This window comes from Herpailurus yagouaroundi, unplaced genomic scaffold (assembly GCF_014898765.1).
Source record: "Herpailurus yagouaroundi ecotype Mexico unplaced genomic scaffold, PumYag 215, whole genome shotgun sequence".
Taxonomy (NCBI): domain Eukaryota; kingdom Metazoa; phylum Chordata; class Mammalia; order Carnivora; family Felidae; genus Herpailurus; species Herpailurus yagouaroundi.
The window spans coordinates 11184373-11197153 of NW_024412446.1; the positions used below are offsets into that span (position 1 = coordinate 11184373).

The 12781-nt window shown below is 39.6% G+C and overlaps 2 protein-coding genes across 2 annotated transcripts in view; both read right to left on the reverse strand.

Moving 5' to 3' along the window:
* Positions 1-1093: 1093 nt before the first annotated feature.
* LOC121017352 (olfactory receptor-like protein DTMT) lies at positions 1094-2725 on the reverse strand. The gene has a single exon (XM_040455558.1). It carries the CDS (start codon positions 2668-2670, stop codon positions 1714-1716), a length of 957 nt encoding a protein of 318 aa, XP_040311492.1. The 5' UTR covers positions 2671-2725; the 3' UTR covers positions 1094-1713.
* A 3546-nt stretch (positions 2726-6271) lies between these two features.
* SPATA22 (spermatogenesis associated 22) overlaps positions 6272-12781 on the reverse strand; it is a 60061-nt gene continuing 53551 nt past the window's right edge. The window contains exon 8 of the mRNA XM_040455556.1: positions 6272-6639. Within this exon, the coding sequence (XP_040311490.1) occupies positions 6514-6639 (126 nt within the window). The 3' untranslated portion in view covers positions 6272-6513. The remainder of the gene's footprint in view (positions 6640-12781) is intronic.

Here is a 12781-nt window from a genome sequence, read left to right on the forward strand (position 1 = left end):
GGAAAAGTAGCTAACCAATATAAAGAGATGTTTGAGCTCACTGATACATACAAAGATTCAATTTAAAAATAGTAAAATATCATATTTTGATGGATATTTTGAGAACAAAAAATCCAGAGTTGGGAACATGTAAAGAACCAGTCACTCTCATTCACTTTTGGAAGGAGTTTACCTTAGCAGAATTCCTGGGAGGCAATTTGACAACTTCTACCCAATTATAACCTGTTCATATCCTTTGATCTAGTACACCCATTTCTAAGAATGTGTCCTTAGAAACACAGCATAAGTCCACAAGGAAACGCATGGATGAGGAAATAAAATTGAAGTATTGTTCAAAATCATAAAAAACTGAAAACAACCCAAGTGGTTACCAAGAAGATTATTTAAATAAATTATAGTAAATGCATCCATTCAACAAGCACTGTATAGATTCTAAGATCATTATATGTCTTTATATGAAATGATGAATTCAAAATATATTTTATATAACAACCTGAGAAAATGGTGTGTATAACTTAATGCTATTATATGTAATGTTAGTCTACACAGAAATTATCTATGTACATAGAATATTCCCCAACTTCTAACTGCTTTTATGGGGGAGGGCAGAATTTGGGGGAACCTTCCATTCCACTTTATTATTTATTTCTTTGTTGTTTGGATAATTTTCCAGTGAGAATGTATTCTTTTTGTAGTCAATAAAAATTTTTGAAGAAGAAAGGAAGTCAAAGTTGGCATTATTAGGAAGACTTCTTTTAAAAGGTGTTTTTTTAAGGCACACTTTAATTTCAAGAAACATATGAAAATGTATTCAAATCAAATCAGTTATTATTGTCCATCTAGCAAATACAAGGCACTGAAGTAGTCATTGAAGAGATAAGAGAGCACCTGTCTTCAAGACACTTAAAATATACTTGAAAAGAAGTAAACAAAGAAAGCATCACATAATTTCAGTGTAATATTTCAGAGGATAAAAATCTACCTGGGGGTCATAAATAGATTCTAGCCCTCTGTCACTATTTGTGCTACTTTAGGCTATGTATGGGCCACCATTTTACTGTCTATAAATTAAACAATTCGTAAGAGAATCATATGGCTCATTCCATATAATATGATTTTAATTCAAAAGAGAAATTTTCATCCAAAATATAGATATTATCAAAAGAAGCAGTCTGTCATTAACTGACAAGGGATTGGTAAATCAAAGGAAAAAAAAATTTCGAGTATGATCATTAAAGTGGTGAATCAACCAACACCTGAAATGAAAATTAAAAACTAAATAAATAGGTAAGCAATGGAATAAATGATGATCCTTGGAGAGTAAAAAATTACAAAAGCAGTACATAATAAACTGGAAGACATTCTTCATGAAATAAACATGTTTGGCAGAAGCAAAGCACTGAAGGGGCTGAGAAATTTGAATTTATTTATTAGAGAATTAGGAACTACTGTACTTTCTCTGAGTGCAGTAAACACTAGCGTTAGAATGATATATATTCAAATTTGAATAATAATTGCCAAGTGTCCACTACATGTCAGTCCTTGTGCTACATCACCCCCAGATTCTGTGGTAAACCCAGGATGTGAGATGGACCCACCCCTAGTGACAATGAGAAAACCCCCTGGGCTGCATTAGCTTGGTGCTTACTAGACTTTACAGAATACTACTCATTGTCAATATTATGCCTACTGTTTGAAAACATACATTAGTCTTTAGAGTCCCTGTCCCAGAGAAAGCTGAATCGTCCATTTGGAACATACTCTTCCTAAGGCTCCCTTTATGTCCCGATTCCTCAGGCTGTAGATGAAGGGATTCAGCATAGGGGTGACCACAGTGTACATCACGGACATGACAGTCTCCTTAACAGTAGAATTGTTGTCTGAAGGGCACAAGTAGAGGCCAATGATTGTCCCGTAGAAGAGAGACACCACGGAGAGGTGGGAGCCACAGGTGGAGAAGGCCTTGCGGATGCCCCTGGCAGAAGGGACCCTGAGGATGGAGGACACGATTCGTGCATAAGACATGACAATGAGTAGGAATGGGATGACGAGAATGAGCCCTCCCATGATAAATATCACCAACTCATTGATTCGAGTGTCAGAGCAGGCCAGCTTCAGCAGAGCAGACATGTCACAGAAAAAGTGGGGGATTATGTTGTCGGCACAGAAGGACAGCTTGGCCATGAGCAGGGTGTGCAACATGGCATGGGCAGCAGTCAGCACCCAGCACAGCACCACCAAGGAGAGACAGAGCTTGGGGCTCATGATGGTGGTGTAGTGCAGGGGGAAACAGATGGCCATATAGCGGTCATAGGCCATGGCCACCAGGAGGAAGCTCTCCAGGTCTCCAAAAAATAGGAAGAAGTACATCTGGGTCAGGCAGCCGGCATAGGGGATGGACGGGACCTGGCTCTGCATGTTCTGCAGCAGATTGGGCATTGTGACAGAGGAGAAGCAGAGGTCAGAGAAGGACAAGTTACTGAGAAACAAATACATGGGCGTGTGGAGGCAGGAGTCCAGGCGAATGAGAATGATGATGAGCAGGTTCCCCAGGATGGTGGTAACATACATGAGCAGGAACAGGACATAGAACTGGTCCCGCAGCTCTGGCTCAATAGGCAGACCCAGGAGGAGGAACTCTGAGATGACACTTTGGTTTCCCATTTTCATGTTGCTTTTGTTCTACCTTTGTAAAATTAAAAATAATTTGCATGACAGCATGAATATGTATGTGTATATACACACATATATACACACTTCAGAATTTTCAAAAAGAAATCTTAATTTTTTTAATTAAATACCCACAAGTCATAAGGGTTAAGTTCAGTACTTCTTTCACTAGGATGAAAGTATAATATGTATTAACTCATTCATTCTTCATAGCAGCCCTATGAGATAGGTACTATTTTCTTCAGTTTTTACATTTAAAAAGTTGATATTTATACTCATTAGGTAACTTGTCCAAGGTCCCACACCTATTGAACAACAGATCTGGGACTGCAGCCAACAGTCTAACTTTGGAGCTTGACTTTTAGTGGGGAGTGCTTCCAGAACTGGTTACACTTTGCAGGTTAGCAGGTATTACTGAGACAAAGTCCTACAGACGGCAGCACAGACAGAATGAGTTCTCAGAGTAAAGCATTATGGGGGAGGAAATGTTTTTTATTCACACATCTGATAATTAAAGAGAGATGCCTACAGTCAGCTTCAGAATATCCATAAATATAACCATTTTCTCTTGGTCAGAGAACACAGCAAAAGGGTCAGGTCCTCTCTGTGGTAGAGGTGCACAAAAGCACCGGGAACCACAAAACTTGTGGTGCAAGTCAACCAGTTCAAGGAGTGGAAAATTAAAGGGTCCTTGAACTCTCTCAATTTGTGAATACCTCAAAAAACATGGATAGAATAATTTTTGACATATTAATCTTAGAAGGTTTTGTTTCCTCGCTCTTCACTTTCACTTCTTCCCATTCAATAGACAGTTAGCTCTATGCTCCTTGCCTCAGGATACAGACATGGCAGGAAAGCAGAAATGGTTCACAAGTTTTCCTGGCTTTTATTTCCAAAAGCCTGAGCTCCAGAGTGAAGCCAGAATTTACCGGTAAAGAAAAAAAATGTCTGGACTAGAATTGGGAGGTGAAGTGAAGCTTCCTCCCAGCAAACCAGAAAGAGATCTCCTTGAGCTGGGGGTGGGGGGTGCAGGCAGAGGAAGGGTGGGAGAATGATCAGTGGGTCACAAGAACAGAGATGGCAGACTTGGCAATGCCACCAGGAAGGCAGGAAGGTCAGATATAATCACTGATTCAGAGGAGAGAGAACTTTAAAAAAGTACCGTATGTAATTTGTTGCCAATAAATCTGATGATTTAAATGAAATGGTTAACTTCAGGGATGCCTGGGTGGCCCAGCTGGTTGGGCATCTGACTTCGGCTCAGGTCATGATCTCGCAGCTCACGAGTTCAAGCCCCGAGTTGGGCTCTGTGCTGACAGCTTGGATTCTGCATCTCCCTCTCTCTCTGCCCCCACCCCCTACCTCACTCTGCTGTCTCTCTCTCAAAAATAAATAAACATTAAAAAGTTTTAAATAATAACTAACTTCGGAGAGGAAAAAACAAGTATATGACCAATATTTACCCAAGAAATGAGAGGTGACCAATGTGGGCTTCCCCTCTTGTTTCTGTGGATCCCTCAAAGTCAATGGGCTGGCATTCACTTTTCCCCCGCCCCCCCCCCCCCCCAGCCAGGCAATTAGAGCCCCGGTCTTCTAAATAAGGAGTTATGAGCTCAAATATCACCAGGGCTGCTTAACAGGATGTAGCCTCCAGAGCCGACCCACCGTGAGGGCCAGGACTGTGTCTACCTTGATCACTGTGAGATCAAGTTTTCTACTTGTAGATTTGATGGTAGTTGATGGTATCACCACATTTGTTTATTCTAGCAACTGCATGAAGGACACTAAAGTACCACAAATTCTTGTAGAATTTATGGTCCAAAAAGAGAAGTTGTAGAGACCACATTTTTTCAAGGCAGTGCAGTAAAATGACAAATTAATAACAAACATGTGATATACTTGGATATTAAGGCTCTACTAAATGATTTTTACATCAAAGAACAAAGTAACACTGCTCTATTGAGAAGGAACACAGTACACACAGAGTCATCATGGAAAAAGAAAAATCTATGCCTCATTTTTACTAATAAACTAGGAAAAAATAAAGTATTAAGCTGAAAAGGATAGAAAAAAGAATGGCAAAAATTCAAATACAAAGGATTAAGAAATTTATAAACTTAAAAGCATATATTAGCAAAATGGAAAACATAAAAGCAGTAAAATGATAAAATAATTTGAGAGCTTTCTTTTCAAAAGGTCAACAAAATAGACAAAACTGGCCAATTAAAAAATAAGTATAGAAGATTAGGAATAAAAAAAAGGATACAGTTACAGAGACAAATTTTCAAGTTTTCCTAAAATGTCTGAAATAAATGTGAAAATCTGGATGAGACATTTGCTAAACAAAAACAAATTGAAAAATTGGCTCAATAATAAATATACATGATATCTGAAGAGACCATTAAAATAAACAGTCAAGAAGTCAAAAAAATCAAAGACCAACAAATATGAAACAAACTGAAAAAAATAAGTATCTATAATAAATTTCTTTAAGCCAACAATAAGCATATAAAAAGATGCCCCACATTATTATTCAAATTAAGATCATAAGATACTACTATACACCCACTGGAATGACTAAAATGAAAAAATTGACAATATCAAATTTAGTGATTAATATTCTCATATATCCCAGATAAGGATATAAAATAGTAAAACCACTTAGCAAACTGTTTGCTTTTCTTAAAGGTTAACATTCACTCACCCTATAGTCCAGAAAATTCATTCCTGAAATATCCCAAATAAATGAAAACAAATGTCCTCAAAAGCATGTTTAATAGAATTTTCCAAAGAAGCTCAAGTCATAAGAGCTAAAACTGAGAAACCCAGTGTCCAGGAGAATAGATTAAAAAAAAACTGTGGCATATTCATTTTAATGGTGTACTATATAGCAATGAAAAAGAATGAACTATAATGATTCAAACAACAGAATGGATAAATATCAAAAACATTACGTTGAATTAAAAAATCCAGACCCAAAAAAATGTGGGTTGATTCCATTCATACGAAGTTCATGAGGTAGCAAATCTAATCTATGATGATAGAAATAAGAATAGTGGTTACCTCTGGACATACATGGGTACTAACTAGGATAGGGCATAGGAAAACTTCTGGGATAATAGAAATGTTCTGTATCTAGATCAGTGCAGTGGTTACATGGGTGTAAAATTCAGCAAACTGTACACAGAGATTTGTGCACTACATGTAAATTATATTGCAATTTAAAAAAATCGTTGGGCCAGGAAGCTTTTTGGATTTTTCAAACTCGCAAGGAACGATAATCCCCAGGCTCTACATAAAGCATTCCAGAACCTAAAATTAAATAGAAAGCTACATAATTTACTGAACCAGAGGGGGGGGGAAAGACATGAAAATAGAATTATAGAACAATTCCACCTATAGAAATGGATATGAAAAGCCTAAAACACTAATAATTCCAAATTTTCATATTTGAAAAAAAGCTAATATGTTTAATTTAAAAAATTAGTATTAATGAACCACAGCCAAAAGGCAATTGAAAAATATCAATACCAATTCCTGATCAAAGCTCAGAATAAAATAAGAGATTACTTCCTCAATATAATGTGCTAGGATCTGCCAAAGTTGGATTGTGTCCCCTCTCCAGATGTGAGCATACTTTCATTCTCTAGATCACAGTGAAATGGAAATCATAGGACTCCATCAAGAGATTTAATCCTATCAAAAGATTTTGTTCTCCTTTAGTTCCCCATTAACTGTAATGCCAGGTCTCAACCACACTGCTCCCAGCAAGGCTTCTTCAACTGTTCAAATACTTTCAGGGCCTTGGAACTCAACAGTGGGTTGCTTGCCCTATGTTTACCATCAAGTTCTGCTGGCAACACTGGGTGACTGCTGGCATCGGCAGACTGTTCTCATATCTTCAACAGCTTTACTCAGAGCGGACCATGAGGACATCAAACACACTCTCATCTTGCCCTGTTCCAGACACTGATGGGACAATATAGGAAGCAAGTACTGTGTTATTTTTAAACCAAAGGGACTCTGAACAGATTTACAATCTCTGCATATTCTCCTACTTCATTGCAAATATGAAGCCTGTTTTTTTTTTTTTTTTTTTTTTTTTTTTGTAGGACACTTAAAGACACCAGTGCCCTTGCTTAAGAAAAAATAGTTGGTCAGTTTTGACTAATTTAAGAAGAAACACAACCATTAAGTAGGGTGTCTCAGGACACACATAGGGCATTTTTCTGAGAATTTCCAAAAATACATAATAAAAATATCTAACTTATCGAGAGTCAACATCACACATAATGGTAGAAATTTTAAATCCTCAAGACTCTGGAGGCAATCAGAATGAAGCATGGTGGTTAATCTAAAGCAGCACTGTCCACTGGCAATAAAATATATGCCACAAATGTGAGCATTTTAAATTTTATATTTTCAATATAATTTTAAATTTTCAATAAACACATTTAACTTTTCAGTAAACACATTTAAAGTGGCAATTTTAATTAAAAACAGAACTACCCTAAGACCCAGCAATTGCACTAAGAGGTATCTATCCAAGAGATACAGGTGTGCTATTTCTAAGGGGCACATGCACCCCAATTTATAGCAGTGCTATCAGCAATAGCCAAAGTATGGAAAGAGCCCAAATGTCCATTGACGGATGAATGCATAAAGAAGATAACGGAGTATTACTCGGCAATCAAAAAGAATGAAATCAAGGGGAGCCTGGGTGGCTCAGTCAGTTGAGCCTCCGACTTCAGCTCAGGTCATGATCTCATGGTTTGTGGGTTCGAGCCCCATATGGGGCTCTGTGCTGACAGCTCGGAGCTTGGGGCCTGCTTCAGATTCTGTGTCTCCCTCTTTCTCTCTGCCCCTCCCCTGGTCATGCTCTGTTTCTCTCTTTCTCTCTCTCTCTCTCTCAAAAATAAATAAACATTAAAAAAAAAAAGAATGAAATCTTGCCATTTGCAACTATGTGGACGGAACTAGAAGGTATTATGCTAAGCGAAATTAGAGAAAGATAAATATCATATGACTTCACTCATTTGAGGACTTTAAGACACAGAACAGATCAACATAAGGGAAGGGAAGCAAAAATAATATAAAAATGGGTAGGGGAACAAAACATAAGAGATTCTTAAATAAAGAGAACAAACAGAGGGTTGCTGGAGGGGTTTTGGGAGGTGGGATGGGCCAAATGGGTAAGGGGCATTAAGGAATCTACTCCTGAAATCATTGTTGCACTATATGCTAACTAACTTGGATGTAAATTAAAAACAAATTAAAAAAAATAAAAATAAAATGACAATTTTAAATTTTCAATAAACAGGTTTTATTTTTATTTATTTTTAATTTTTTTAACATTTATTTATTTTTGAGAGAGAGAGAGAGAATGGGGGCAGGGGAGGGGAAGAGAGGGAGGACACAGAACCTGAAGCAGGCTCCAGGCTCTGAGCTGTCAGTGCAGAGCCTGATGTGGGGTTCGAACCCACAAACCGTGAGATCATGACCTGAGTCAAAGTTGGACACTCAACTGACTGAGCCACCCTGGCGCCCCTCAATAAACACAATTTAAAAGGCAAAAAGCAGGGCGCCTGGGTGGCTCAGTTGGTTAAGCGTCTGACTTCAGCTCAAGTCATGATCTCATGATTCATGGGTTCGGGCCCTGACTCGGACTCTGTGCTGACAATTCAGAGCCTGGAGCCTGCTTCAGATTCTGTGTCTCCTGCCCCACCCCTGCTCATGCTCTGCCTCTCTCTGTCTCTCAAAGCTAAATAAAACATTTAAAAAATTGTATGTAAAAAAATAAAAGAAAATAAAAAGGCAAAAAGAAACAGGTGAAGTTAATCTTTGTTACATATTTTATTAACGTCAAGATATCCAAGATACCATCATTTCAACACATAATCAATACCTGTACGCTAAAAACTCACACATCTATTTTCTTCGAAATCCAGTGTGGATTTTGTACACACAGCACATCTCAATTGGAACTAGCCACACTTAACTGCTCAATAGCAACATGTGGCTAGTGGTTACCAGATTGAACAATACAGATCTAAAGTATAGCTTCTCTATGGCATACTCTGCAGCCAATTACAACAAAATGTAAAAAACAAAACAAAACAAAAAAAGTGAGTAGGAGTGCTGGGAAATGGAAAATGGTGCCTTGGCATGCCAGAAGTTTTGAGAACTGGATCATATGAACCAGTGGGAATCAGACTGAGGAAAAGTTCATCAGAGTAACTGACTCTCCTGTAACACAAGCTATGGAGAGACCCGCCTAGAAAATAAATGGTCCATTTCTCCCAGAAGCACTAGAAAACTATCAAATTCGTAGAAGAAAAAATTAGATCACAGGGACATTGGGAGGGTGGAAGGGAGTGTAAACAACAAATTCTGAGGAATACAGATGGGTCCCGGATATTAAGATATGAAGCACTTAGGGGTGCCTGGGTGGCCAGTCAGTTAAGCATCTGACTTCAGCTCAGGTCATGATCTCACAGTTCTCGAGTTCGAGCCCCGTGTCAGGCTCTGTGCTGACAGCTCAGAGCCTGGAGTCTGCTTCGGATTCTGTGTCTCCCTCTCTCTCTGCCCCTCCCCCACTCATTCTCTCTCTCTCTCTCTCTCTCTCTCTCTCTCTCAAAATAAACATTTAAAAATTTTTAAAAAAAGACATGAAGCACTTGATCACAACCCAAACCTAGACATCACCCCAGGCATGCTGGCCTATTAAGTAACTGGGAGACTTTGCTGAGGCAGTCTCCTAATGAAGCCAATGGGGCCAGACACAGGGGGAGATAAAACTCTAGCAAAGGTCTGGTCACCACAGCAAGCACAGCAGTGAAGTCCCCTAATCTGAGCCTCCCCACAATGCTTTCTCCTTCACCTTCATGGGGTCTGTGCCCCTTGTGAGTCCCCCATTGAGGCTGAAGAAGATTGTAGCCAGGGAGCAGTTGGGACGTAAGCAGATCAAAGGGCCACCAGAACCCTGAGCACTCAGCTGTTCTCCTGAGCTTCCCCTCCACAAGCTTTACTTGGAAGAAGGCGTGTACAAAACCAAGTGGCAGCTCTACCCCCACCTACCCGTCAGCAGCCGCATCCTTCTCGCTGGTCTGCACCCAGCACTCCTACTCCAAAGGAAAACCCATTTGTTTGTCCGCCTACCCGGCTTACACACCCTCTCAGCCACCCACCTCAGTGGGTGCAGGGAAAGAGATGATGAGCCCAGACTGATCCGAGCCCGTGTTCCATACCCATCTCAGCCTGGGGGCTGTTTAGAACCAGGGGTCTGCCCAAACTGCAGAATGACACGAAGGTCTGAGTTGCTTCAGATTAGAAGTCAATAGATGTTCTCTCATCATCTGCAGGCGCTAGACCCCAACACTGTAGTTCCTAACACTGGAACTACTGGAAAAATGGCTACCCCAACCCACGTGAAAAGCTTGTCTCTTTTCCCTTTTAAGACTTGATTGACTCAGGAGACATTAGTCAGGGAAGCAAGAGTTAGGAGAGAGTAAGAACGAAATGGACATTCTGGGGACAGCAGCTGACGTGGCTGAGGCTGGGAGGACCCCAGTGTGTGTTTACAGTATTTAAGTGGTGGGCCCTGGAGCCAGGCAGCATGGGGTCACCTTACTACCCCCATACCTGCTTTGTGACCTTGGCCAAGAAGCTTAATCTCCCTTAGTCTGAATTCCCTAATCAGCTTAATAGAAACACAGCAGTACCTAATTTATCATGCCAAGGTAAGTTGAGACGAAGTGTGGTATTAGTAAGACCACTGTCATCATCAAGTTCTGTGATGAGGATGCAGTGTTTTCCCAAGTACCCCTGCCCTCATCTCCCTTTCACCCATGAGCCCAGCATGTTGGTACAGGTAGAGAAAAGGTAAAGGAGCACTGTGGGATAGAAGAAGCTACTGGCCCAGAAGGGACAAATATTTGGAACCCAATAGTGAGGATTTCCTCTCAAGTTATGAGTTGCATCTATCCCTAGCTAAAGATATTAATATTAGGATAACTCTGTGGAGGAAGAGGAAAGCCAGCTTCATGGAGAGGCGTTCCCCAAATGGTCTCTTATACCCTGTTTACCTCAGTCCCAAGCAAGATATTTAGGAACCAACAGAAGTCAGACTCTATCATTACAGGCTAGTAACCTTGGCAAACTGCTGAACTTTTGCAACCTTACACTCCATCATCAGTGAATCTTACACACCTTACAGAACTGTGGGTTTGGAATGACTGGCACTTGCAAAGGATAAAGGACTCCACAAACATACGATTTATTTTTTCCCATTAACAACAGCTCTGGTGATTCCCAGTTGCATTTGGAGACAGGAATCACTGTTGAGAGAGGAAAACAATGAAGCTGACGACTTCTAAATCATCCTGCAAGAACTGCACTACAGAATTATGGAATCTTAACATCTGTTGCACGGGATTTTAAAGTAACTACCTCTTCTGAACTCCCTCCCAGCTTACCCAGCTTCTCTGAGTGTGGCTCCAGAACCTGCTTCCTGTTTGTTACTTCTCCATCATGCATGTTAGGCTGGAGTCTCTGCCATTGTCTCCTGACTCTCTTCTATAATGGCTTGACTCCTGGGATCCCTGGGTCCCAAAGAAACTTATTAGTATCAAACCCAGTGCTTGCCCCCACCCTTGCGTCTGCATTTTTCTAAACCCTGAGACAGAACTCTGGGTTCACTCTAAGTCTGATCTTCTCAGGAAAGTTTTCCCCAACCATTAAAGCCCACGCTAATATCTCCCTTCTCTATCTTTCCCAAGATCTGGCCTTCTACAATAGTTATCAGAGTCAAATACTGTGGCTCTGGCCACCGCTATTAGATGTTGTCCAATGACCGCTTCCATATATACCAACCTTCTCTTCTCAGGTGGGCTTTAAACTCCATGATAGCAAGCATTGTGTTGACCCACCCAGGAAATACTTAATCTATTACATCATTAATGCATTCCTTCTAAAAATATTTACTGGGTAACTACCATGTGCAAGGCTCTGAGCCACGTATTTCTCTTTGCCTGCCCTCAAAGTGCTTATAGTCTAGCCGGCAGACATGCAACTAAACAAGCTCCTACCAAGCATTACAAATGTCCTCACAGGGGAAATAAAAGATGTGATAAGAGTGCATATCAAGGACACCTTTATCTGTTAGGTCAGAGGAGACATGTTTTATTTTGTTTTGTTTTGTATTTTAAGGAAATTCAAGCGAATCTGAGGAGTTTTCCAGAAAAAGAAAATAAAAGTATCTAGAGAGGAAATAGTATACGGAAAAACTCAGGTGAGAGAGCCCAGAGCTTTTTAAAAATAAAGGAAGTTCAGTGTGGCTGAGGTATAGTGCATGCTCTGGGAGGAGGGTAGAAGATGGGGGTCATTGGGAAGGAGGAAGGCGAGTGGTACAGTCTGGTGATTCCGCAAAAAAGTTAAACGTACAATTGCCATATGACCCAGCAATTCCACCCCTTGTGTTTACCAAAAACAAACAAATAAACAGAAGTTATAAAAAAAATACTTGTATATGAATGTTCATAGCAGCACTATTCACAATAGACCCAGTGTGGAAACTGCCATCATCTGATGACTGGATAAAGAGAATGTGATATATCCATACAATGGAATAGTATTCAGCAATCAAGTACTGATACATACACAATATGGATAAACCTTGAAAACATTATGCCAATTAAAAGAAGCCAATCACAAAAGCCACATATTATATGATTCTATTTATATGAAATATCAAGAATAGGCAAATCTATAGAGACATAAATGGATTGGTGATTTCTAGGGAAAAATGGGTAGTGATTGTTAATGGGATTGGGGTGGGTGGATGATGAAAACGTTCTAAAATTAATTATGATGATGGTTGCACAATTCTGTGAATACATGAAAAATAGTTAATTGTGTATTTTAAATGGGTGAATGGTATAGTATGTGAATTGTATGTTAACAAATCTCTAATAAAAACCAAGTCTTTTTCATTGGGAAATTTGTATGTAGATTGTATTAAATATATGTATATTAATGTTAAATTTCTTAAGTGTGATAATGTAACTATGTATGAAAATGTTCTTGTTTCTAGGAGATCCTGAATGCGGAATAT

Coding starts and splice junctions, on each gene's coding strand:
- LOC121017352 (XM_040455558.1), bottom strand. CDS start 2,670: ATGAAAATGGGAAACCAAAGTGTCATCTCAGAGTTCCTCCTCCTGGGT.